This window comes from Fulvia fulva, chromosome 12 (assembly GCF_020509005.1).
Source record: "Fulvia fulva chromosome 12, complete sequence".
Lineage (NCBI taxonomy): Eukaryota > Fungi > Ascomycota > Dothideomycetes > Mycosphaerellales > Mycosphaerellaceae > Fulvia > Fulvia fulva.
In genome coordinates this window covers 1,567,016-1,593,411 of record NC_063023.1, presented here as the reverse complement: position 1 = coordinate 1,593,411, position 26,396 = coordinate 1,567,016, and the positions used below count along the sequence as shown (strand labels likewise).

At 54.5% G+C, this 26,396-nt stretch overlaps 7 protein-coding genes across 7 annotated transcripts; 5 read left to right on the top strand and 2 right to left on the bottom strand.

Moving 5' to 3' along the window:
* Nucleotides 1-848: 848 nt before the first annotated feature.
* CLAFUR5_13777 (Ribonucleoside-diphosphate reductase large chain) lies at nucleotides 849-3,778 on the top strand (the record flags this gene model as incomplete). Its single annotated transcript, XM_047912925.1, has 3 exons — nucleotides 849-867; nucleotides 993-1,150; nucleotides 1,205-3,778. 3 exons carry the CDS (start codon nucleotides 849-851, stop codon nucleotides 3,776-3,778), a joined length of 2,751 nt encoding a protein of 916 aa, XP_047769145.1.
* A 1,911-nt stretch (nucleotides 3,779-5,689) lies between these two features.
* CLAFUR5_13776 (uncharacterized protein) lies at nucleotides 5,690-7,076 on the top strand (the record flags this gene model as incomplete). Its single annotated transcript, XM_047912924.1, has 4 exons — nucleotides 5,690-5,882; nucleotides 5,929-6,298; nucleotides 6,350-6,421; nucleotides 6,482-7,076. The coding sequence occupies 4 exons, from the start codon at nucleotides 5,690-5,692 to the stop codon at nucleotides 7,074-7,076; spliced, it is 1,230 nt and encodes a 409-aa protein (XP_047768816.1).
* A 276-nt stretch (nucleotides 7,077-7,352) lies between these two features.
* Nucleotides 7,353-12,241, bottom strand: CLAFUR5_13775 (uncharacterized protein; the record flags this gene model as incomplete). Its single annotated transcript, XM_047912923.1, has 3 exons — nucleotides 7,353-10,529; nucleotides 10,704-11,909; nucleotides 12,131-12,241. The coding sequence occupies 3 exons, from the start codon at nucleotides 12,239-12,241 to the stop codon at nucleotides 7,353-7,355; spliced, it is 4,494 nt and encodes a 1,497-aa protein (XP_047768815.1).
* Nucleotides 12,242-12,694: 453 nt separating this feature from the next.
* CLAFUR5_13774 (N-terminal kinase-like protein) lies at nucleotides 12,695-15,201 on the top strand (the record flags this gene model as incomplete). The annotated part of the gene is made up of 4 exons (XM_047912922.1): nucleotides 12,695-12,817; nucleotides 12,866-13,009; nucleotides 13,067-13,698; nucleotides 13,749-15,201. 4 exons carry the CDS (start codon nucleotides 12,695-12,697, stop codon nucleotides 15,199-15,201), a joined length of 2,352 nt encoding a protein of 783 aa, XP_047768814.1.
* A 4,142-nt stretch (nucleotides 15,202-19,343) lies between these two features.
* On the top strand, nucleotides 19,344-20,567 carry CLAFUR5_13773 (uncharacterized protein; the record flags this gene model as incomplete). The annotated part of the gene is made up of 1 exon (XM_047912921.1): nucleotides 19,344-20,567. The coding sequence occupies one exon, from the start codon at nucleotides 19,344-19,346 to the stop codon at nucleotides 20,565-20,567; it is 1,224 nt and encodes a 407-aa protein (XP_047768820.1).
* Nucleotides 20,568-22,523: 1,956 nt separating this feature from the next.
* CLAFUR5_13772 (uncharacterized protein) lies at nucleotides 22,524-23,519 on the top strand (the record flags this gene model as incomplete). The annotated part of the gene is made up of 1 exon (XM_047912920.1): nucleotides 22,524-23,519. One exon carries the CDS (start codon nucleotides 22,524-22,526, stop codon nucleotides 23,517-23,519), a length of 996 nt encoding a protein of 331 aa, XP_047769146.1.
* A 343-nt stretch (nucleotides 23,520-23,862) lies between these two features.
* CLAFUR5_13771 (Interferon-induced GTP-binding protein Mx1) lies at nucleotides 23,863-26,051 on the bottom strand (the record flags this gene model as incomplete). Its single annotated transcript, XM_047912919.1, has 3 exons — nucleotides 23,863-24,105; nucleotides 24,157-25,270; nucleotides 25,321-26,051. The coding sequence occupies 3 exons, from the start codon at nucleotides 26,049-26,051 to the stop codon at nucleotides 23,863-23,865; spliced, it is 2,088 nt and encodes a 695-aa protein (XP_047768818.1).
* Between the last annotated feature and the right edge of the window lie 345 nt (nucleotides 26,052-26,396).

The following is a 26,396-nucleotide window of genomic DNA, read 5'->3' as shown; positions in this document are numbered from 1 at the left end:
TTGTGCGGGTACATATCTGATGTAAGGTACAACTTCAGCCATCAAGGTGGACGTTAGATATTCCATCTGCGTCGAGAGTGCAAAACGTATCTTCGTCTCCCTACGGATCATCCCCAACCGAAACGGTTGCTTCTGCGGCACTGAATGTGGCGGAACCTTCACATGGACAGATGTATCTCACAAATAGACGCAAAGTCCTCAGAGCCAGGCTCGGACACTGCAACACGAGTGAGATGGTCTTGGCAGACCGGTTGGTTCGGTCTAGGCTACAAATTGAACTCGCGACTGTATGTAAGTCGAGGTCGACAAGTCTTCGAAAGAGCCAAGGGAGTGTTTTCTACAAGGTGTTGTCCTTTCATTATGTGTGAAGCCGAACACCAGAGCGATTGCGCAGCATGAGGAGATCCTACGCAGCCTAGCATAGACAGAGTGCATCGTACGCTGCCAAATGCTGATCGTGGTATGATCTTGAAGGATGAGGTTGAAGTGGTAAGATGAAGGTCTCATGCAGAGAATGATTTTTAAGCGAGAAATGCACGCACCATGCGCTAGTCTCAGATAGGCTTAATGGCATCACGAGAACGCCAGGAAGGCGCGTCTGACTGACGGACGCGACTTCCTGGCCACAAAACATCCTGCCTGCCTCGTGTACTTGCATATCTGCCCCGACATCGTCCTCTTCCTTACAACAACATCTTCTACACCTTTCAACCAATCCTCAGGCTTCTTCACTGCAAGCCTTGAGCAGATCACGCACCACGTCAACCGTGTTCAACAGCAAGAGGTTGATCGATACCGACAGCACACTGCCCGCACCGTGAGGACGACCTCACTGCCATTGGCCCAAGATGTTCGTCTACAAACGCGGTATGTCGTACCCAGTATTTTATGGCAGCATAGAAAGAGATGGGATACCACAGCAAAGGCTTGCCACCAGCGAGGACAAAGACGAGTTGATGGCGACCAAGAGCACATAGCTGACACACATGCAGATGGCCGCAAGGAGCGCGTTCAGTTCGACAAGATCACAGCTCGCGTGTCGAGGCTCTGTTATGGCCTCGACCCAGAGCACGTGGATGCCGCAGCAATCACCATGAAGGTCATTGCTGGTGTATACCACGGTGTCACCACGATCCAGCTCGATGATCTGGTAAGTCGCGTGTCAGACGCGTAAAGTGGTCTCTATACTGACAGAATACCACAGGCAGCCGAGACCGCCGCATACATGACCGTCACTCACCCAGACTACGCGATCCTTGCTGCACGTATTGCAGTATCCAACCTCCACAAGCAGACCAAGAAGCAGTTCTCCGCTGTGGTTCAAGATCTGTATGCATACATCAACCCCAAGACGGGCAAGAAGGCTCCCATGATCTCAGAGGAGACGTACGCAACAGTGATGAAGCACTCCGATGAGCTCAACTCGGCCATTGTCTACGACCGTGACTTTAACTACCAATACTTTGGCTTCAAGACCCTGGAGCGATCATACCTCCTCAGAATAGATGGCAAGGTCGCTGAGAGACCGCAGCAGATGATCATGCGTGTGGCTGTTGGTATCCATGGAGAAGACATTGAGGCCGCGATCGAGACATACAACTACATGTCGCTGAAGTACTTCACACACGCCTCGCCCACTCTCTTCAGTGCTGGTACACCACAAGCGCAGCTGGCGTCCTGCTTCTTGGTGGCCATGAAGGATGACAGCATTGACGGTATCTACGACACTCTCAAGACTTGTGCCATGATCTCCAAGAACGCTGGCGGTATTGGACTTCATGTGCACAACATCCGTGCTACTGGCTCATACATCGGTGGCACCAACGGCACATCCAATGGTCTTGTACCAATGCTGCGAGTGTACAACAATACGGCTCGCTACGTCGACCAAGGTGGCAACAAGCGTCCAGGTGCTTTTGCCATCTACCTCGAGCCATGGCACGCGGATGTTTTCCAGTTCATGGACCTCCGCAAGAACCACGGCAAGGAAGAGGTCCGTGCTCGTGATCTCTTCTACGCCCTCTGGATTCCAGATCTCTTCATGGAGCGTGTCGAGCAGAATAGAACATGGACTCTGATGTGCCCCAACGAGTGCCCTGGCTTGTCTGACGTTTACGGCGATGAGTTCAAGGAGCTCTACGAGCGTTACGAGAGAGAAGGCAAGGGCCGTGAGACCGTTCGTGCACAGAAGATCTGGTATGCCATCCTCGAGGCACAGACCGAGACCGGCACACCTTTCATCTTGTACAAGGATGCCGCAAACCGCAAGAGCAACCAGAAGAATCTCGGCACCATCAAGAGCTCGAACCTGTGCACTGAGATCATGGAGTACTCCGCGCCGGATGAGGTCGCAGTCTGCAATTTGGCATCGCTTGCGCTGCCAACGTACGTTGACATCGAGAACGAGGTCTTTGACTTCAAGAAGCTTCACGAAGTCACCAAAGTTGTCACTCGCAACCTCAACAAGACCATCGAGATCAACTACTACCCTGTGCCAGAGGCACGCAAGAGCAATTTCCGCCACCGACCTATCGGACTTGGTGTCAATGGTCTTGCTGACGCGTTCTTGGCTCTGCGCATGCCATTCGATTCGCCAGAGGCGAAGGAGCTCAACATTCAGATCTTCGAGACCATCTACCACGCTGCTCTTGAGGCTTCGTGCGAGCTGGCTGAGAAGCTTGGCCCGTACGAGACATACCAGGGCTCCCCGGTGTCACAAGGTGAGCTTCAGTACGACATGTGGGGCAAGACTCCTACCGACCTTTGGGACTGGGCGGCACTCAAGACCAAGATCGCGCAGCATGGTGTCCGCAACTCGCTCCTTGTCGCTCCAATGCCCACTGCATCGACCTCGCAAATCATGGGCTTCAACGAGTGCTTCGAGCCATACACCAGCAACATCTACTCTCGTCGTGTGTTGGCTGGCGAGTTCCAGGTCGTCAATCCTTGGTTGTTGAAGGACCTTGTCGACCGTGGTCTGTGGTCAGAGAACATGAAGAACCGCATCATCGCCGACAATGGTTCCATCCAGCGCATTCCCAACATCCCTGATGACCTCAAGGCGCTTTACAAGACTGTGTGGGAGATCAGCCAGCGCAACATCGTGCAGATGGCTGCTGATCGTGGAGCCTTCATCGATCAGTCCCAGAGCTTGAACATCCACATGAAGGAGCCAACCATGGGCAAGATCACCAGCATGCACTTCGCTGGCTGGAAGCTCGGCCTCAAGACTGGCATGTACTACCTCCGAACACAAGCTGCATCGGCTCCGATCCAGTTCACTGTCGATCAGGAGATGCTCAAGGTCGCAGACACCAATGTCGGAAAGTCTGGTGCTGCCAAGAGACGAAACATCTCGGGCGCGTACAATGCCGTCAGCTCTCCTAAGCCGGTCGCTGCACCAAAGCCACTGTACGAGAACAAGCAGCCATCTCCAGCGGCCTTGGAGCCGCCCAAGGATGTGGTTACGCCAGCAGCAACACCACCACCGGAGCAGAAGAAGCGCACTTTCGGCCGCACTTCGTCCGCAGTTGTCAACCCACCTTTCCCAGCCGACCAGGACGAGGGCGAAAGCCCAGATGTCCTCGCCGCTGACGGCGTCAACGCCATCCCTAAGGAGGAAGCTCTTCCCGAACCAGCCGTCAGCATCGAGAAGAAGGCTGGCCAGGAGGAAGACAGCGAGGAGGTGAGCAAAGACCGCGAAGGCGACATCTACGCTGAGGCTGTCCTCGCCTGCAGCATAGAGAACCCTGAGTCGTGTTTGATGTGCAGCGCTTAGATGTTGTGCGACTGTCATGTTGATGTTATGTTACGACCGGGTTGGCTTTAGGTGCATAGGGATGGCGTTTGGAGATACTGGACAGGCTCATGATGTGGACAGGGGCTTGGGATGCGTTTGTTTTGATTGATGCGCTGCCACTAATCGTGGGCATGTGTACTGTACATGAGTATCGCACTGAAGTATGTTACTAGATTGAAAGAATGACTTGTTACTGGTAAGGGCCTGGCCCGCGAGAGCACTTGCGACCTTGTTGCTCTTTCCAGATGTCCTGCCTGAAGTGGCTGACGGATGGGAGACAGTCCGGGATATTCGCTCTCGTACAGAGCTCGTGGCCAGAATGCTCATGGGAAACAATGCACGACCGGAGATCCATAGGAAGTCGTCGTTCACCTGTATGTCCGCCGTCAACGTTACGACAACCGTTTCGACTGTCTCAACGGTTAACATCTCCAGGGTTCATATCGGATTCTCAGTATTTCGATAGCGCCCGGGTATATCCTCTCACGACAAGGATGCATTCGCTGACCAAACGGCGTACTTTTCGACACGCTTCCGAGATGCTGAGAATCCGAAATGACCCCTGGAGATGTTAGTGGAAATAGAACACTCGAGACATGTCACGTCGCTCGCTAGTCACGGTCGAAGCCCTCAGCAATGTTTGTCACGATCAAGCACAGGCGTTCGCAGGCAAGCTCAGTCAACTGCCGACCTCACTCGTGTTGGCTCCAGCTTTATCGACTACAAAGGCCTGTGAATGGCTCGGTAGGAGCCGGTGGACAGGACCAGGCCTCAAGACAGAAGTCCGGAGATGTGACTAAGTTTGACAGGCAGGGATGGCGTGGTGGAGAGGTCAGCCACAGCCTGGTGCTCACCCAAGTCTGAGGAGATGACTTGGGAAGGAGATGTGTCGTTCAGGAACTGCTGCTGCATTGTTGAGCTGTCGAGGTGTCGCGGTGTACTGAGGCTGCAGACTGGCGAATGTCGGCCGCAGAGGTAGCTGTCGTGGCAGCGTCGTCCTTATACTCGCCATCCAAGACCTCAATATTGACAGCTTGCTGTGAATCGTGAGAGTTCTGTAACACACGAATCTCACGATCACTCAGCCAGCATAACACCATGGCCAGAACCCGGAACATTAGCTGACTCCATCAGAAGCTTCGAGGGTCCTTTACCTGCCCTGGCAGAAGTACTGGCCATGACAGGGACGATACGCTGTAATGGACCAGATTCGTGGCAAATACTATTTCGCACGTACGCATCTGCTATTTCGCATGTAGATTCGCCGAATCGGGCAATTTTGAGCCACTTAAGGCACCAAGATCCGACATGGTCGTAAGAGCATCACTCTTCGAAGTTTAATCTAAATTGCTTCGAGGACAACGACTTATATTGCCCCCCCCCAACCCCCTAAGGGGGACTTAAAAAAGCATCGGGTACGAGGTTTTGCAATTCAGTCTGTATCCCTCAAATCTGAGCTCATTTTGGGTGCTCCGTCATTAAGAGAATTAGCTATGAAGTTGGTCACTTCAGCCAGATTCAAGCAAGTGCTGTACGAGCTAAATAGCAGACCTGTACGAGCGGAATAGTATTTGCCCAGATTCGTAGGCACACTGAACATGGTGCAATGAGGCTTCTTATCGGTAAATGCACCGCGGACAGAGGAGACTTGTCAGGGGATATCACCTGGCGAGATGAAAACACTATCACCACCAGCGCGGGCTGCGACCTGGCGATCACTGACCACTCGTTACCGTCTTCTTCCACCATCTCTATTGCGATATCCCCAGACTGAATCATAGCACAGCATCGATCTTGCCTACTCGACATTACGAGAGCGAAGGCCTATCGATCGAACTCCAAATGTCGAAGGACTAACACCACGACTCCACCGCTTGACACGCTACCACAATGGTGAGCGGCTACGCCTCTCCCGAGGCAGTCCTCGGACTCTGCTTCACCTTCACCAGCATCGCCTTCATCTCTTGCGTTCTGCGCATGTACTCACGCCTCTTCCTCGTGCGACAGCCAGGATGGGACGATCTGTGTGTCTCAATCGCAATGACGTTCACGATAGTCGATGCAGGGGCTCAAGTGTTCAAGAGTCAGTCTCCAAACACCTCTGATGTGTAACGCTGACGTGCGAGCAGTACGATATGGCATGGGCCAGCATACCGACACTCTGAGCGATGCAGGGCTCAGCAATCTGGAGAAATCACACTGGGTTGCGGCGTGGAACTATTTCTTTGGTTTGGGCTTTGCGAAGTTGTCGATTATCTTGCAGTGCTTGAGGATTTTTGCACACGTTCCTAAGTTTAGGAGGTGGGCTTGGGCATTGCTGAGTATTCAGACTGTAAGTCGTGGGCATGGCTTGGTGGCAACGTATGAAATGCTGACTTTAGCGTTGCAGCTCTTCACGCTATGGACTGGCATCCAGTCGATATTCCTGTGCTATCCAGTCGAGTACTTTTGGGATAAGACCATCGAAGGTGGGAAGTGCCTGCCCAGAGTCGAGCTATGGTAAGGTCCACCAGCGTGCGAGTCGAGTGCCTTTTCTAACATGAACATCAGGTTCTTCATCTCCGGCTTCAACATCCTCACCGATATCGCCACTGTCATTCTCCCGATACCTATGATCAAAGAGTAAGCTCATCGACACCCAACGCTCCACTTCTCCCGCTGGTCACTGACTGTCTCACCCAGCCTGCAAATGCCCAAACGCGAGAAACGCGCCCTGATGGCTGTCCTCTGCCTCGGCGGCATAGTCTGCGTCATCACCATAATCCGCCTCTACTCCCTCTACGTCCTCGTCGGCGCCACGGATCCAGTGCACGAAATCGCCGCCGGCGCAATCTACTCGAACCTCGAAGTCTCACTGGCAATCTTCCTCTCCTGTCTTCCCACCCTCAAAGGCCTGTTGACCAGCTACTTGCCCATGATGTTCATGTCCCGCTCCGACCCGTCCTGCGGGATGTCAAGCTCTACGGACCTGGAACTTACTGGTCAGGGAAAGAGTCAGCATAGTGTTACTGTGCAGGCGAGCGAGACGGGGAGTAGGAGGGATTGGAGTAAGGGGAAGTTTAGATTTAGCGGACGGGGGAGTTCGGTGTTTGGGGGCAGGAAGGAGAGGGTGGATATTGATAGTGAGGTTGAGGAAGGGAGTTGGGGTAGCAAAGAGGGGAAGGGTTATTGGAAAGGGGAGATTGAAGTTGTGACGACGGTGGAGCAGGTTGAGAGGAGACTGGGGAGTAGTTCGGAGAATCTTGTGCCGGTTGCGCAGCCGCTGGAGAGGCCGTAGAGGGCATCGACCTGGCAGAAGCTTTTACAGCTAGTAACGAGTATGAACACGGAGCTGGAGGGACTTGACGGAACGGCCGAGGGATAGCTATGTTATGTGGAGGACATGTGTACGAATGTCTGACTGCGCACCCACAGCCACACCGTAGGGGCAACTGCAAAGATACTTTCAAGTAGTGCTGTTCACTGACAACTCGTGTATTCATGCAGGTGCTATGCTACTGTACTTGGAAATTGCGACAGACCGGCCCGATCAATGCATAATGCCGTGCGATCGTCATATGCCAGTCTTGTACACCGTACGAACACGACTATTGCGATGTCTGTATACCAGCTGTTCGTCCAGGATATGCGGCTCCAAATCATCCGGAACGGCAAGGAAGTCCTCCAGAGTCCTGCAGCGCTTCGATCGCGTGCCGTCCTCCTCTTCATCATTGACTGCACTTGGGAAGGGATCATGGCGCAATACCGTGAAAGGTTCACGCCTGTAGCTTTGCCAGGCGTTGAGGTCGTTCACAGTGCCATCCATAGGTGGCTTACCGATCAGTTGCTTTCGTCGTGGACGGGTTTTGATCTCCGCCGTTTTGGCGTTCTTGTCGAACTGAAAGTCCGGATGAAGCTCAGGCCAGTCATCCTCCAGAGATCTTACAGAATAGTCTCGAGTTTCAAGCTCCTCGTAAATCAGAGCACGAAGCAGTAGCTCATCTGGCAGGTGACCCGCGTGAGATTGTTTGGGTAGAAATGCACGTCCCACGGCTTGAACCCCGCCAGGTTGCATGCCTAGTGTGTTATCGAAGGACTCGAGAGGCATTCCATCAAGCCGTGCGATCCCGGTGGCGTCGAGGGCCAGTGAAGACTCGAAGGAGGCCATGGGCGCCTTCGCAGCAGTGCATGCAACTTTCTGCTGGGCCGCTAGTGGCTCGTCTTCTGAGCTGTCGTGCGGCAGGCCGATCTTTACAATCTTCGGGATGGTCTGCTCATCCGGATCCACGTCCGTTGCGCCTTCAGTGACGGACTGACTGTTGCGCGATTGGCGTGCGCCAGCCCGCATGGTGGTCTTCGCCTGCAACGATTTGCGTGGTGGTCTCGGTAGCGTCGGCGCTTCTTCGAGGTCGCTCTCTTCAACATCCATCATACCTTTGGCGCTGAGCTGCGAAGTTTGGCGCACGCCGTTAGGCTTCACAGGTCTTTGTAGCTCGCGATTCCACCTCTCGTGAGTGTCGATCAAATGTGGGAGCATCTGGTACCAGGTTCGACCGTCAACTTCTAATCTCTCTGCACGTGATGAAGAGTTCTGGGTCTTAGCGTTCATGATCATCGTGGCCTTGATCCCGTTCTCCCACCTGCCTACCCGTTTGCTGTATCCAGGAATGTTCTCAGCCACCCAACTCGCAACACCGGCAGGATCGAGTCGATTACCAGGGGCTTCGAGAAGCGCCATTCCAATCAAGCGGCAGAAAGTACCGTTAGGTCTCGACTTCAAGTCACCTAGGTCATTCGCATCGACAGCAGCGCGATGTTGGCTCTTACGCTTGAGGCCTGCTCGTCGAGACTCTGAAGGAGACGGAATGGGTTCGACCTCTACCTGGGCGGTATCCTTGCGACTTGTAGGTTGAGTATTGTTTTCAGCAGCATGACCCTCCTCTGCATGCGTATTGACCTCAGTGCGGTCCGACTTGGTGCCCTTGGCCCAAAGCCCCTTCTCTTGCGAGCTTTCTATGACCGCGAAGAGTTGGTCTGATGCCGACAAGGTCTCTGCAACCGGAACGCTCTGCACAGGACAGTCGGTCGGATCGTGAGCAGCACCACACCGCTCACATGTCGATGTGGTTTTGGAAGACCAGAAGTCCAGATCGTCGTCCTCGTTGTTGCTGGTACCATGTTCGCAACGGTTGTGGCGCTTGCGACAGTCCTCGCATGTCGTGCTCACCTGCGGCCTCTTACGATGATCGCACCGTCTGTGACGTCTCTTGCAATCCGCACATGTAGCCTCCGAGACCAATTGACCATCGTGACGCGGTTCAATCTCCGCAGCTTCAGTCTCTACGGTAGTATGCCCTGCCGTCATGTCCACTGGCATTACGGTATTACTGGAGACATTGACTTGTGCCTCCTTCAATGTGTTTTCCGGAGTCTTCTCTACTGGTCTACTGGTCAACTCGGGGCCACCGACACTAGGATCAGCGGGCGCTACTGATGCCTTGTCTTGCATACACTGCACGCATAACATTCTGCCCGAGGGATGGCGTGGTACCTTGACTCTCCCGCACCCGGCGCAGTCGACACGGACAAGCTTGGTGGGCTGAGGTTTGATGCGTTTCGGAAGTCCAGAAGTCGATGATATAGAGGCAGTGCTATCGCGTTTACCGTGACCATTTTTGACTCCTGTGATCATCTGCGGCACAATCGTTGTCTCGAGACTTACTTGCTCATTGATCGGTATGAGTGAGTCCTGGCTTCGCCGCTCTTTGCTACCTATTGGCACCTCCGATAGTCGTGGCGCACTTGCACTAGTCGCAGTCGCAGACGCAGCGTGATCATGTGTGGTGGTATCGCCTCCGGCAGTTTCATCTGGTACCTCGCGATTGACGGGAGCCGAACAAGAGTCGAGGGCTTCCGGTCTTGCCTTTCTGCGTACCAGGCTAAGCTTGGGAGCCGTCTTTGACATGTCGGAGGGAGCCGCCTTCTCTTGGCCAGTACTGGTTGCGAAACTCTGTTCCACCAAATCATCAGCCTCGGAAGTCGGTGCCGCGAGCGGTGCTACTGCAGGTACTTGATCAGTCGGAGTCTGTCGTTGATCTGGAGCAGGCACCGCCACTGTGTTGCTTGCCCCTGTCTTTGGTTGCTCTTCGATGTTAGCACCAACAGTATCGGTGGCGTCACCTCCATCTGCCCTGACGGTGGTACGAGGGAATTCTGGCAGGTACTTGCCCTCCACCGCCCTGGAACTTGAGGTGATAAGCATGTCGACGGTGGATCCGCCACGGAGCAGCTCCTTCAGTGTTATTGTGTTTGTTGCAAGACGCCGGTCGATCATATTGGAGGTCTTGCGACGCAGCGGACCATCCAGGCTCGGATGCGCATTGAGAGCTTTGACTATCTGCTTGGAATGCTCAGAGCTCAATGCCTCTACTGACTTGTCTTGCGGGATGATGAAGCCGTCTTTGCCAATGTTTGAGCGAATTGTTGTCAAGAGCGTCTCATGAAAGCGATTTTCGTCGATCTTGTCCAGAGGTGTTTGCTCCTCAGTAGAACTGTCGTGGCATGGGCCACTGGCTGGTGTATCGGCGCTGAGGGAAGTGGCGTTGTGATCGACTGTTGACACGGGCTCGACAGTCGTGATTTTGACCTTCTTCGCTGGTGGGAGACCAGGTTCGATTGATGATTCTGCAACACCCTCGTCCACAACATCGTCCAAGACTCGCTTTGGTGGAATCTTCCTCCTGCAGCACCGCTGACATTGCCAAGCAGGACCGGGGACTCCAGGAATAGTGGTCGTTAAATGGCAATATCGGTGATAGCGCCGTGTGCAAGTTGAGCAACCCACCAGTGTATCGAGCTCGCTTTTCTTTCTACACACGTGACATCTCTTTCCCGATGCTGAGGCCTCTGAGGCCCGCCCACTCACTGAAGAAGCACCGTCATCGTGAGATGATTTCGCAAGGCCGCGGTGTGGAGATGAGCGCGAGGTAGACGTGAGTGCGACATCTTCAAGAGCCACGAAGGGTGGTTCTGGTTGAGCAGGATCTGGCATGGAGACCAGGTTGGCACAACTCCGCAGTCGGGGATCAATTATTTGTAGTTCATGAGTGGTAGGAGATCTGCTCTCTAGACGATCTTTCGCTTTTATTGTCCGAGCGTTGGGCAGTGTCTGACTACCTTCGATCGGCAGCATCACGCCGCGATCGTGCTGCTGATCCTGTTCTGGGGGTGGTAAGAGAGGATGCTTCGGCAAGGCGTTGTCCAGTATTGGCTGCTCGTTTCGCTGGCCATCTACGAAGGTCTCCATGACTAGCGTATACGAGCTGAACAGTACTTTGCCATCGTACAGCTTCCTACACATCTCAAGCCTGGATCTACCCTTTTCGGAATCGGGAAACTTGAGATAATAACCCGAGTCGTCCATGGACACCAACTCGGGCTGATGTTGCCTCAAGTAATTCTTCAAGTGTGTTATCGTCTTGGCCTTTGCCGGGAGATGCTGCGATGAAATGTAGATGTGTGGGCTGCGCCTGACGTGTTCCGGGAGAGGTCCGTGGCCAGTCTCGGCAGTTTGCACGTCGGGCCCGGCAGGACCGCTTGGAACATCTTTGACTCCATTGACCTCGTTTCTAGCACGGATTATAGTTGTCGAAGATGCAGTAGGCTTAGTCCACGTTGGGTTCACGTAGAGCGGTCGTCCGCGCGGGTCATTGGACTCGATTTCGGGAGAGCCCATGGTCGTGACGGAAGACCGCTGTCCTTGGCTGATTCGGGAAGAGCGGTGAGCTGGGGATGGCTCTTTCGGGGGCTCCTTGTGATGGTCGAAAGAGTCTGTTCTCAATGGACCACGTGGCGGTCTATAGCTGTCATAAGACGTACTGGCCTCGGGTCTCTCAGGCCTGAAGGAGTGCCGCATGCCCGGAGGCGAGCGTGTCCAGATGGGTGACCGCGGCGAGGGTCTATACCTATCTCCAAACATTCGAGCAGGCTCGCGTTCATATCTGGGGCTCAAGGCATCGTCACTGCGATGGGTCTCCGATCGCCGCCGTGGATCAGATCGTGGCAAGTCGTCTACACGTGATCGTCGTGACAGCATAGCATCGTTGTAGTCTTCTTTCCAAGCCCTATGGTTCTGTGTCGTGTTAGGCACCGGATGTCGGATCAGTGTGCTTCAGACGGTCGATGGGTGCGTCCTTGTCAGATCTTTTCAGTTTTAGAAGTACGACCCCAGGGATCTCTGAGGCTGCGTACATGGATGCATGCCGCAACCATCAAAAGACGTGTCGGACCTTTTACCATTTGATCATCATTCGGGCGGGTGTGGGTGATGGGATCAGAAGGAACACGACTCACCGTGTCAACAGTGCCTCGCTCAACGCCCGAGCGCTGCTCAGGGCGACTGGCGTTGCCACCCCTGTTTGCAGCTCCCCGGACTTGGAAGCCTCTATCATTGTCGCGGTCCATGATGTGGATGTTGGATTAGTGTATGTCGAGAAGGCACATGTCGCTGCTGGGCAGGTCCGAGGCAGCGCGTACAGTATTGTGACTGCACCTGCAGGTTGAGGGACAAACGCGGGAGGAATGGCGGTTCTGCAGGCTCCTCACCTTGGTCGTGGCAACGCGAGCGCATGTGTATGTGCGGCGCAGTCTACGGCGAGTGTGTCGCCGGCAATGCAGCAATTGAATTATGACATGTTGTCGTGTTGATCACAAAGAGCAGAACATGAAGATGTGATGGTCTGGTCGATCCTTGTCATTCTGTCCGACAGGGGTGCAGCGGAGATGCCGCCGCCGTTTTGAACCGCGGGGAATGCTGTCTTTTGGGTGAGAACAGCCTGCCTGCTACCTACCACACCTGTACATTTGCACTGCGCCGGGAGCGTGTTCCATAGCCATCGTCTCCTTCAACCCTGAGATATGGACTTCCTCAAGTCGGCTGTTGCTTCCATCGCCAAAGGTGGTCCAGCATTCGGATACTCCTTTGCAGATCGCGTGGATGTCGACCAATCCATCTGGACGCTGCACAATGGCACCAAACGGGTATGCGACTGCGCTGCTTCCACGCGCGTATACATCATCGCTGACTAGCCCAAGGAAGACGGCTCGAAATGCAGCATCTTCTCCTTCGACATCGCCGCGAACCGATCACGATTACCGCTAGCGAGAAATGCGCTGAGAAAGTTCAAGACGTTGCGACATCCTGGAATTGTCAAAGTGCTAGACACCATTGAGGTGCGTCATCGTCCCCCCGCCAGAGAAGGAGTACATGCTTACCGAACACCAAGCTAGACAGACACACTGATCTACATTGCCACTGAACGAATTACACCTTTGAACTGGTCCACGAGACGGAAAGCATTGGCAGAAGAGAGCCTGAAATGGGGACTACACAACGTTGCGAAGACTCTGAAGTTCATCAACGACGAGGCAGCTTCAGTACACGGCAACATCCGGGCATCTTCCATCTTCACGAGCGAGAGCGGAGAGTGGAAGCTAGGTGGGCTGGATATACTCAGCTCCATGAAAGAGGACGATGCGGTCATCTTCACACAGGGCAGTCTGCTGCCAGATATAGGGCGATACTCTCCTCCGGAAGTTGCAAAGAATGGCTGGGGTGGTGTGCGAGGAGGTCCTATACACGCGGTTGATGCCTACAACTATGGTATCCTGGTGACCGAAGTGTTCAACGGGGGCTTCTCCGCTTCTGACCAGATCGGGTCAACGAAGAACATTCCACTGAACATGCAGAACAGCTATAAGCGCCTGACACACGCAGCGCCCAAGATGCGGCTTAGCGTGGGACATTTCCTGGAGCAAGGCACCCGAAGTGGCAGCTTCTTCGATACGCCGCTCATCGAGCTCGCAGACGGCATTGACAACATTGGCCTGAAAAGCCCCGATGAGAAAGAGGCGTTCTTGAGGTAAGGCCAGCACCAATCACAACACCACGGTGCACTAACATGACTTCCAGTGAGCTTGAAACCATTGTCGAGGCCAAAGAATTCCCAGAAGACTTCTTCAAGGTCAAAGTATTGCCAGAATTACTCAAAGCAGTTGAATTTGGTGGAGCTGGACCAAAAGCCTTTTCGCTGGTGATGCGAATAGCACAGACGCTGCCCGAGGACGAGTATGGTACACAGATCACGCCGGTTGTGGTACGCCTGTTCATGAGTCCGGACCGAGCAATGCGAGTGTGCTTACTGGACAACTTGCCCCTAATGATCGATCACTTGAGCCAGAAGCTTGTGACAGACAAAATCTTCCCGCAGATGGTGACTGGGTTTGGCGACCTGGCTCCTGTGATCAGAGAACAGACTGTTAAGGCAGTCCTCGTCGTGGTGTCGAAGCTGTCCGACCGTGTGATCAACGGAGAGCTGCTGCGCCACCTTGCAAAGACTGCCAACGATGAGCAACCCGGCATTCGGACGAACACGACCATCTGCCTTGGCAAAATCGCGCGCAATCTTGGTGCCAGCTCCCGAGCTAAGGTTCTGAGCGCAGCATTCTCGCGTGCGTTACGCGACCCATTTGTACATGCGAGGAACGCCGCTTTGATGGCCCTGGCAGCGACAGCAGACGTGTTTAGCGAAGAAGACTGCGCCACGAAAATGCTTCCGGCTCTCTGCCCATCGTTAGTGGACAAAGAGAAGATGATACGAGAACAAGCGAACAAGACCCTCAACATATACCTCGACAGAGTACGCAAATACAGCGCGACGCTCCCTGACACGGCGTTGCCGCCGCCAGAAACAGCATCCGCGGGTGGTACCAGAGTCAGCACACCGCAGCCTCAGCCTAGTAGTCAATGGATGGGATGGGCAATATCCTCGTTCACCAACAAAATAGGTTCCGCCACTGGAGAGATACAAACAAATGGTACTGGCGGGCTGCCTGTCACGTCAACACCGTCAAATGGAGTGTCTCCAAGACCGAGTCCCGGCCCGCATTCGGCTTCGGTATCATCGGTGCCCAAAGTGTCTTCAGGGCTACGTACCAATGCTGTCGCTCCTGTGCAGCCTATCGAGCAAGATATTCCAGACGAAGACTTTGGCGACGGATGGGGCGACCTTGATGACGACCCCGAACTTGCCGCCACATGGGGCGCCGAATCGGCATCGTCACCGCAACACTCATCCAAGCCTAGCACATCCAGCGCTTCTTATGACGACGGCGGTGAACCAGACTTTGAAGGCTGGCTCAATGCTCAAGCACAAGCCAAAGCCGGCAGCAAGAAGCCGTTACCGAAGGGCCTCGCGAAGAAGACAAGCACTCCACCCACAAGACCAGGTCAACCTCGCGCAACATCAACAAAGTCAGCACCCCTCACAACCGCAACGAAGACAGCACCAAAGCCAGCAGCCCCAAAACCAGCAGCAGCTCCCGCGGAAGAAGAAGACGACGAGTGGGGATCGGCGTGGGACTGAGCGCGTGTTGATGATATCGGATAGGAAGATACCCACGAACGAGAAAAGCTTCACGACTGGAACGAGCCATACCACAGCGTACGTTCCGGGTCGTTCAGATACAATGGTCCCTCTAGCCAGAGTGCACCCACAGTTCCAGTGAAGCAAACTGTTTGCAATGCAGGGTCAGTGGCCCAGGTGCACATGCCATATGCTATTGAAGCAGACAAGCCGACCGCCCGGCCCGATGCCGCCAAGTCTAATACCCAACGGCAATGATTGGATCGCGGGCGGAACTCAAAGAAATGCCAAGCTTTCCTCGACGTGAGGCTTGTTTACCAGTCATCACTTTCGTCGATGAACAGCTGTTTATGTAACTCAGCTCTACCTTGGTCACGAAGGAACTAGTGCCTGCGTATTGAACCATGCTCGTCTGATCGCGAACAATCATCACGACTGTCACTTCACACTTCATCTTCCCCCACCATTGCTCGCCAGCTATGACATCCAAACCGCCCATCGCTGAGAAGGACCACGAAGGGCATCGGGAACCTACTCCGCATCTGGCTCCTCGCCGCCCACGCCCTGACTCTCGTCACTCTCCGGAAAACCTCAGAGAGCTTGCACCATTGCACCGACGAATGTTTACATTCGTCCTCATATGCCTCTACACCTATCGCCATGGAGCACATCTGGTCGCACGCACTTACATGGCCTGGTTAGCGAGTCGTTCTCTAGCGACGGTCGAGGCCCACAACTCGTTGTTGGTACAGTCAATGAAGACCGTTTTCGCTTACGTCGGTGTTGCAATCCTAAGCTGGCGGCTGGCCCTTGTCCTATTCCCGCGGAGTGCTCGATGAATGAAGCTATCGCTACAGGTACCAGCTCTGGTCTTTGATTGATGGCAGCTTGGACGTGCCATAGGCGAAGGACTACGCTAGGTAGCACAAGTTCATAAGCCGTCACTCGAGCGTTCACTGTCAACAGTCATGAGTCTGGATCAGCTTTTGCTTCTTCTTCTTCTTCTTCTTCTTCTTCTTCTTCTTCTTCTTCTTCTTCTTCTTCTTCTTCTTCTTCTTCTTCTTCTTCTTCTTCTTCTTCTTCTTCTTCTTCTTCTTCTTCTTCTTCTTCTTCTTCTTCTTCTTCTTCTTCTTCTTCTGCTGCTGCTTCTCATTCGGACACGAACGCCGAAAGGCGGAATGCTAGGAGGCTATGGGTCAATGAGCACAACGGAGGCGTTGGCGAATTGCAAAGCTCCAAAAGTGTTCACGATTGGAGAATAAGAGGCGGCGCCATAAGACATAAGAGTATCAGACGACAGTCCGTCAAGGAAGTGCATCTGTTATGCGGATGTAGTGAAGCGTAGGGTCGGAGTGAACAGGTTGAGAGGTTAAGAGGGTATGAGCTGGGCATGCTTGTATGGAATGCTGTTGGCTAGCGGTTGGACCGAAGAACATGACAGGCAAATTGATGAAGAGACAGCGCGAGCGCAACGACTACGAAGCTTCGATTCGAGCTCAGGCTCCAACCTCCACCTTCCTTCAACACGATCCAATTCAAGAGTTATACAGAAAACACCCGGAAGTGTTTATCCCTTGCAGTGCCGCGACCGCGTTACGAACGAGTCACATACTGAGTCAATGGAGGTACAATACTGGTCTTCGCGGGTGCATGGGGCATAGCAGAGTTTGTCTAAACCGGGCTTTGACTTTACTCAATGGCATCGACCTTGCTCGCCTCGCAGCCGGAGGGAGGCCCGACACCAAAAGTGAACTCTTGCCTAAGAAACATACTATCGCCTGATCTATTGACGTGCCTCGCGCACCTGGATGCTGCCGATAAAAGCTCCGAGATCGAAACACGGGACGCCAAGCCGGTCTCAACAGTGGCGGTGAACTGCCCGCCGGAAAATCTCTTCCCTATGCACACACGTGCGATGCTTGGGTGAAGAGAATTTGATGAAGTTCTTCTTCTTCGGGAAGGTCGTTGGAAGTTGCAGTAGCTTCGGGAGAATGAATCACTGGTCCGCGCCGGACACCACGGTGAGCGGATCTGCGTAACCTTCTCGGCAAGTTTCTGGTTTGGGCAAGTCTTTCGGTCAATGTTTCTTCTCAGACCGAGAAATGCTTGTTGACATTACGTGCCCTTGGTGATGTCTCAATTGTTAGCGTGGTCACGCATTGTGGAAGTTCTTCGTGGTGTGTTACTAATGCCGGAAAGGGAAGGCTTCGAGAACTCTTCTGTGCATGCATGAGCACGTCAACTGCGACGGTGCCACAGAAAGTGCGCGTTGGTGATGTAAGCAGCGTGAGATCTTGCGAGATGGTGGTATCCACTTCGTGTGCCGTGTGAGCGTGCTAAGCAGCCTAAGCTGACGGGAACCTGTTCGCCTGTTTCGAGGACTGGATGCCTGGGTTGCGTTGGGTTTGGCGGATGCGACATCTCTGTTTGTTGTCATCGCTTCTGCTGCACGTGCTTTGGAACATTCCTCTTGCATTCCTGAGACAGAGCCGATCCGGCGGCGCGGTATCTGCACACTCCAATGTTTGTGAGGGTTGTGATGACATCTGGGGCGATACGTCAGGAGGCTCGTACAGGAATGCTTCCAAAGCTTCTATGGTGATTCGGTGCTACAGCAGCAGAAGCAGCCTTGTTGCGCAACAGGATGCAACTTGGAAGCTTGAGCTTGTTGCTGGTCCTAATGCACGCTAGCTGGGAAGACGGCGGGAAGCTACGGGCCATGGCTTCGTCGCTCTGTCCCCTCTTCTCACGCTACCTGTCTCGTCGACGTTCGACCGCACCCGATGACGGGCGATCGACGATGCGACATGTCAGGCGGTTGCATGCAATCGGCTTACCGGCTGGGCCGACAAAGGAACCCGGCCCGATCAAAGGCGGAGGCGCGTCCGGGAGACATGATGTGTGATGGGTGGTGCTGATTGCGGCTGGGCATGTGCGGGCAGGGTGAGACTCGTAGCGGTAAGGCAGAGGACAAGAAATTGTTCGAGAAGGAATGTGTGGAAGGGTCGTAGCTTGCGAAGCGCAGGGAAGGCACAGCTTGAGGTGTGCTGTGGCCAGTAGCAGCCGGCGTGGTGGGGCGCCGTGGCTTTTCGTGGAAGCGGCAAGTAACCAGATGATGTCCTTGCTGGCCACGCTGGCGTGCATATGCTGGTCTTTTAAACTGCTTGTGGCCTGGCTTTGTTCTTAGTGTCTTCGATGGCAGCTAGTGCGACGCCAAAGGAATACTGCAGAAGGGCGGGCTCGGCGCTGCTCTGCGGTGATGTCCTCCTCCTCCCCTTCGACCTCTGCGGTGTACACTGTGCCGTGTTTGTAGTGGTTGCTGGATCAGTGCAGCTGCGCGTAGCACGAATCGAACCCTCGGACATGCTGCGAGATAGCTACGACTTACTACGAGCATGAGCCTCAGCATTGCGGAACATCCCTGACACTGGACGTGACTCCTCCAGCAGTCTGACAGCCCATCGCCGCTCAGTCAGATCCGCTGCAACGGTGCTGCTCTAGCCTCTAGTGTCCCCGAAGAAGCACCAGCCTACAGTACATTCCGTGCGCAGAAGCACGCCGACCACACACGCACTTTGCCTGCAGACCACTGCCATTTCGACATCTCTCCGACGACATCACAGCGACGATCGATTCAGCAGCACGAGAACGTAATCATAATCATCCGCCGGGAATCGCAGCGCCTCTCTCCCACTCAACGACTCCAGGATCCGTGGCCCCCAGCGTGCGCATAACCAGGAGCCCTGCCGCAACGCTTCGTTTCGCCTGGTGCACGCGCCAACCATCGTCCAGACTGTGTCCTGCAAAGCGAGAGAGCGGCCGTCTGCAGAGCACGACCACTGTACTACATAGCACCTTCCCGCTGCTGTGCGACTCATCAACAAAACCGCCTCCGATTGCACCTAGTGGCCCTGCGTGCCTGCATTTCAAGTTTCACATACCTTGCCCTCCAACGGCCCCAGCGCACACGACAACGACAGCGTCCCAGCAGTACATACCAGCGAGACACACAGCAACACCCCCGAGACTGCACAGTCTCACACTGCAAACTGGCGTCGATACAGCGGCCGTCAAGGCAAGAACTGTGTCTGAGCTATCCAGCCTACACTGAAACCAAGAGGAGGGGCTTCTTTCGCAGAGTTATGGTGGTGCGGAAGCGCGCTTCCTCAGACTTTACCCACTCCTCCACTTCATCTGCCAGCACGGCATCGTCTCTCAAACCGCCTTCTGCGTTTGGCGACGAAATATACAGCGCCGACGACGAGGAGGACGCCATGTCCGCAGACGACTTTGCGCCCTCGCGGCCATTGTCTGTCGCAATACCGTCCGTGGGGGCACATGGGCCACACTGCCCACGGCGCCCGAATTTACGAGAAATACTGGCCAACACATCGCCGCCGCCATGGACACTAGCGGCCTTCATGGCCTATCTGTCAAATAACCACTGCTTAGAAACACTGGAGTTCACCATGGATGCCGGACGATACAAGAAACATTACGCGAAGATGCTATCCCGGGCACAAGAAGGTGCAATGCCGCCGGTGAAGGACAGGGAGTATGTCCAAGCACTATGGCAGCGGCTGGTGGAGGCTTACATACAGCCCAATGGGTCGAGAGAGGTCAACCTGCCCTCTGACGTGCGAGATCCGATCATAAACCTCAAGCCTGGCGAGCTACCTCCTGCGCCTGAAAAGCTCGATCCTGCCGTCGCCAAAATCTACGAACTCATGGAGGAGTCAGTGCTGGTCCCATTCCTGAACAGCGTCTACCCGCAGACCGCCCACCCAACGACAACATCTTCCTGCCCGATGGGTGCATATGATACTTCCGACGACAACATTCCCACCACATCGCGTACACACGACGACCGCCACAGTATGTATGGCCGACGATCGAGATATGGACGCAGCTCGCCGCCGCCACAAACAGCGGTCGAGCCTCACGCATACTCCTACTCATCGCCCTCGCGATACCGACAATCAGCCCCTCTACCTCTCACAGCTCCGCCACAAAAGTCGCGCTTTAGTGTGAGGCTGACACCATCGACCTCTTCGCCGGCGGCACCCCTGTCCGCCTCGACCATTGACGAAACGGTCGCAACAGGACCCGATGCCACACTATCCGGGTCCGGATCTGGTGGCGCTGGGATGACAACGGACGATAGCGGAAGTACTAGCAGCCCTACGAATGAAGGCCCAATGACGCCGCCGATGAGTCCGCCTGGAAGCGACGTGCAAAGTCCCAAGCGTGATTCCGGCATGTGGAAGAAGCTCGGGAGGCTGAGCGGGATGAAGGTCGGGAAGAAGAAGAGCCAAGGCGCTCTTCCGAGCGCGGTGTCAAGCCACTCAACTCAGCGGAGCTTGTGATAGTGATGAGTTGAGTGACGGCATTACTACGATGCACTGCATCTTTACCTGGTTTCTGCCCGACTTTAGGACGGACCGACACAAAGTTCTTGCTTGACCATACATTTGCCCGGCGTATGGGAAGGTCCGGCGAGAGAATGCCGCCATCATCAGCAGCGGCTGGCGAGCTGCACTTGGGAGTTTTCAGTGCTTAGCGTGCTGTTTATGGTTCTGGCCCTTTTGTGGCAGAATAGATCTGTGGCGTTTTGACGGAGCAACAACATCAGGGAAAGGTGGCCAACGCCACCACGATGGGCTACTGTCTACCTATAATGACCGAGAGCCTCAATCTGATGAGGATGATGACAGATGATTTGAAGGCTTTTTCGATTCAAAGATTTGTGTACATATAGCATGGAACACGATGTGGAAGGCGGACATAGAACGTCTGCAAGCGAAGCGAAACGAAACGAAGAATGAGATACCCTCACGTCAGAGTCCGTTGTCCTGTTCCAGTTCTTGCCCATCGGCTGCTCACCTCACCTCAGCTCACCTTCACTCCAGCATGTGCAGTAGCGCAATACTTCCAGATCCGAATCTGTCACGCCTGCTGGTGCTCTATCCGACCCGTTCGTCGATTCCGACCGGGTGGAGTGTAAACACGTGGTCTGGCCTGTCCAACATCACGCCACCCCCATGCAGCAGGCACGGCCATGTCCTCCCGACTCAGGACCTGCGAGCCGTGTGTGAGTTTCGAGTCAGGCTGTCAGCAGAGCGGGTCGTGGTCCGAGAAGGTTTGGCCTCGGGTATTCGCACCGCAATTGTGAAGTGCAGTCTGGCCTTACCGTGGCTGGGAATCAGCAACGCCTTCCCTCGTCGCGGTGGTAGGACTGCGGTCATGAAGATCCTCGAGGTTACGTGGGACACAGAACGAATACATGTCCTCTTGGCGCGGAGTCGGATCTTGAGAGGCATAGTACGGAGTCGGATGTTGGGCATATCCCTGGGCAGAGGAGAGGGTGCTGTTGCGCTCCGGTGGGTGAGAGTTCTTATTTGGCCTGCCTGAATGTCGCGACGAAGTGATGCCTTTGTTATCGCGGATGGAGATTGCAGTCGAGATACTTGTATACCTTCGGCGTGGCGACGTTTTGAGGGACGGCGGTGCTCAGGTGCTGTAGGTCAGGAACATGAAGGTTCGGTGGGAATTATCTGATCATGCACAACATGCGGCATTCTTTCGAGCTGGCGTGATGTGGCGATGCTGTACATGTGCACGAAGTATGTTACATGATGCAGCTCCGAGATCGACTTGGAGATTCGTGCAGGCATTGGGAAGTATGTGCTTCCGCAGAGGCTTGGTGTTGAGGCAGGAAGCGGAAGAGGTGTTGGTGGTGAGGTAGAAGTCTTCCCCATGTGCTGCACGATCCCACCTGACACCACACTCTCACTAAGGTTAGATAATCCGCATCAAAACTTGACTGGCGTCACCTGGACAACAGTCGGCTTTGGTTAAGCTGTGCGCCAGGTGGGACTGTGCGCCAGGTGGGGAAGGCTTCTAAGGTACCACCTCAGGCAAGCTCCGAAGGACGAAGCGAGCTCCACGCCCCATCCAACTCCCCCCAACAACGATCCGAAAGGACGATATCGAAACATATCCCTAGCGATCGCAGGTGTTGTTGCTGGTATGGTCCATATGGAAGCGTCATTAAGGTTCGCATCCGCTAGACGCGGAGGACGATCATTCGTTCGGGTAATGAGCATGACGTTGGAGGTGATCTGCAGGAACCAGAGTCTGGCGTGTCTGCGTGCCATTCGATAGTGGGAGTGGGAGGAGTGCCGACGACATCTGCTCTGCTGCTGTTCCCTCGAGATGTCGCGAGGGCGCGAGAGCTGTGTCTTGAACTTCATGTCGGACTTTGGGTTGTGTCGAGGTTTGGATCCTGGCTGAGAGGCATATCTGGCGCATTTTCAGTAGCAATGGCGACGACAGCGCCGAGAAGAGAGGAAGATGCTGGAGCGAAGAAGCCGGTGGTGAATTTCTCCCGGCTGAGGCGGGACATTGGCAGTAATCATGGTGCAAGCGAGGAGAAGGAGGTGGTGCAAGAGGAGAGGAAGGACAGTGCGAGGCCATCGGATCTGAAGCGACCAGACTTGGAAGAGCTCATTCAAGCGGCGTACAACGATGACCGCAATGTCCACGCCATACAGACCTTCTACAAGTCGAATGAGGGCAAAGCTCTGCCCGACGAACCTCGCTTCTCGACAGATACTCTCAGCACGATTGCTTCCGTAGCAGAACTTCAGGACACCTCCAGACCCGACAGCGAAGTCCTCCCCAACGAGCCTCTCTTCTTCGCGGACGACTCTCCTGCCTCGGAAAAGCACATAGCAGAGCTCCCCGACACCTCGAAAGGCACCCGCATCGAGACCGGCTCCATCGTCGAGCTCCCGGACCCCTCTCCCAGCACAATCAGCTCCGCTGAAACACAATTCCGTTGGGAAGACCGGCAACCAACACCCACTTCCAATCCATCCAAGCCATCGCAGCCCAAACCAGCCCCCACACAACCTCTTAAATCCATCCTCCGCAAAACACCAACCCGCACCAATACTTCTACATCGACAGACACAATCTCTCCACCCTCCAGCTCTTCCTCGGCCACACCCTTAAAGTCCATCCTCAAACACACCACCGTAGAGCAGTACAGCGAGGTCGCGAACTCCGAATTAGGCGAGGATGGGAACAGCCATCATACGGTATCGGAAAACAGCACGTCGAGAAATGGGAGTGTGGATAGTAGTGGGAAGTGGACGAGTAGCAATTTTGATACCAGTCAGCTCAGTGAGAAAGAGCTGAAGAAGTTGGAGAAGAAGGGCATAAATCCGGCGCTGTATCTTGAGATGAAGGCGGCGAGGGGTGGGAAGAAGTTTGGGGGGTTGGGGAGTTTGACGGGGAATGCGTATGTGAGTTGAGAGCGATTGATGGGAGGGGAGGAACAAGGAGCAACGGTGGTGTAGGAGGTAGAAATATGGAATATGGGATCCATGGGATTGATGGCTCAGATGATACCACGAAATGGCGAGACGATGTGGATGTGCGATAACCGAAGACAGGATAGCGAGAGGATATTCAAGACGTCATGTTTTCATACTTGATTCTTCGCACCGAAGCTACGCTATTCGATGGTACGTCGTGCCGGCATACCAAGATCTGTGCACCAACTCTGAACAGTACTTCTACCAGCCAACCAGACCTTCAAGAGCATGTATGCCAACACACATCGTATATCACACACCCCGTCATGCCCCGGCAGCTCTACTTGTAAGATCCAACAGCCTCCCGGAAAGCCTTTTGACCCGTCTCGAGAATTGCCTTGTGGCCCTCGAGGAAGTCACGCTTATGAGTAACCTCGTCAGCCTCGGCGGCAACGTATCCGATCTCGCCATCAGCCATGTCGTTGACGACCAAGGGCGAGAAAGTGTCGGTGGCAAGGTTGTGGAGCAGGTTACGCTCGATGACTTGGTCGGTGACGGCTGCGATGAAGTACTTGACTCGGTCCTGTACATTGTTAGTGTCGAGCTAAGAGGATTGACGGCAATGGGAGCATACCTCGTAGTACGCCAGCTGACTGTCCAAGGCGTCCTCGGCGGAGACCTGGTCCATATCGGGATTCTCCAGCTCCTTCATCTGGTTCTTCATGATCTCAGGATTGAGCATGGTATTGCCATCTTCAGTGGTGACAGAGGCTTCACGCATCATCTTTTCGAACTTGGCAGCAGTCTTGCGGCTGCGAGACTCCTGAATGTTGGCGGTGTAGGATGGGTCGTACGTGATTGGTGGTCGCTGCTTGTCCTCGATGAGCTTGTGCAGCTCCAAGATAGCATGTTGACGACGAACGTCGAGAGCCTCGTTGATCTTGAGAGCGAGCAGACGGGCCGCGACATCTGGGAAGGGAGCAGACTCGATCGCAGCACGGACGAAAGCGCTGCAGAGATCACTGACTTGATCGATGTGCTTCGCTGCCAGGAGATTCCAGTGCTCAGACTGCTCCCAGAACAGCTGGCTCATGAGCAGCGGGTTGAAGTTTCCAGGAAGCTCACGTCCACGAGTGCGGACGAGGATGTCCTTGACCCACTGCACAGCATCTTGACGCTTGAGTACCTTCTGCAGAGACTTGGCCTCATCGTATGGCTCCATCAGTTCAGGCTCCGGTAGGTCCTTCTTCGAGTTCGTGCCTGCAGCATCATCGCCTGCCCAGATTCTGAACTTGTGTCCGTACTGACGCATCTGGCTGGCGAACTGCAAGTTGAGATGCTGGATAGCGGCACGAAGATGCTTCATGTTGCTGATGTCTTCGAACAGCTTGTCGGGCTGGATAGGTCCGAAGAAGGCATGCTCATAGTGGCCGTCGACAGCAGAGGTCACGACGTTCTGGTATGAGCTCGCGATGTTCATGAGGAAGCGCTTCTGCTTAGAAGTGGTGCCACGCTTCTCGCCGAGTGCCTCAAGCTGAGCGATGGTTGCAGCGTGTTTCGCATTGAGATCAGCTTGGAGGTTGGGGATCTCCTTCTTCAAGTGTCTGAAGAGAAGCTTTGCGAGCTTCGTGCGAAGAGACGAGATGCACTTGTCAGAAGCAGGAATCTCTCTGGATTTGCCCTGGTTGAAAAATTCCGTCTCTGCTGCATTGCGCTTGGCGAAGCTGTCTGCGCCTTCATCCTCACCACTACAACATAGTCAGTGATGGGGACATCTTGTGGCGCGATGCAGACTTACCGATTCTTCAGCATGTGCCCGCCCAGCTCGAAGTAGATGTCCTTGTTCTTTGCAAGAGTGATCCAGTTCTCTTGGTTCGCGGAACCAGCTCTCAGGTAGTCTGGCTTTGTCACGATGCCGAGGGTGCGGTGACCATCTGGGTCTACCTTTCTGCACTTGGCAAGAATGGCTTGGTTGGCATAGTCGTCCTTTGCCGAGATGACAGCGAGCATGATAGTACGGGGCTCATCCAAGTAATCACTGACCAGAGAGTGGATAAGATCAATGTCCGCATCTGACTGCATCTCGTTTGCCGATTGAATTAAGCCTGGGAGATCGACCAGAGTGAGCTGTGGGCGGCTTGGTCCTGTGATTTCCACGCTGAGAACGTCTCTAGAAAAAGCACGCGGCACCGCATCTCCTCCCCAACCGGGAGCGGCATCAAGACCCATGAGTATTGTGGCCTTCTCAATGAGCGTTGGAAGCTCCTCAAAGTCAGAGATGGACTCCTGGAACGCCTTGAGCTTGTTCTTCTCATGTTCTGGGCGTGACTCGTCTGGGATGATCTTCGTCTGGATCGTCTCCGACTGATCACGACGCAGGATGATCTCGGTGGCGAAGCGTGTGCATAGATTCTCCTTGCGCGGGAAGGGAACCTCTGTGATGGCTTCGAGTACTGAGGATTTACCGGAAGACTGGTTGCTGCAGACCACGAGCTGAGGAAGTGGAAGTATGGAACCGAGGCCGCCCATGCGCAGGCGGTCGACGACATCCAGAACCTAGCGATACTCTTGGCTCTGAAGGTCATCAAGAGATGCGGTAGCTAGAGCTTCAGTCACGGTCTCGACACCGTCGACCACAGCTGCTCCGTCAGTAATATCACCGTCCGCCATCTTGAAGCCGCTGTCGTGTTCCTGCTTTTCACTGCTCTTACTCGTGTCGTGGAAGCACTGCAATTTTATGACACACGCTTGTGGGTGGGTGGCTCGACGTGCAATGAAGTGCTTGAGAGCGGACTTGAGTCTGTCGGTTTGAGGTGTTGCAAAAACTGCACGGCGGAAGATCCAGGAACCACAAAGAAATCCGGCGTGCAGTGT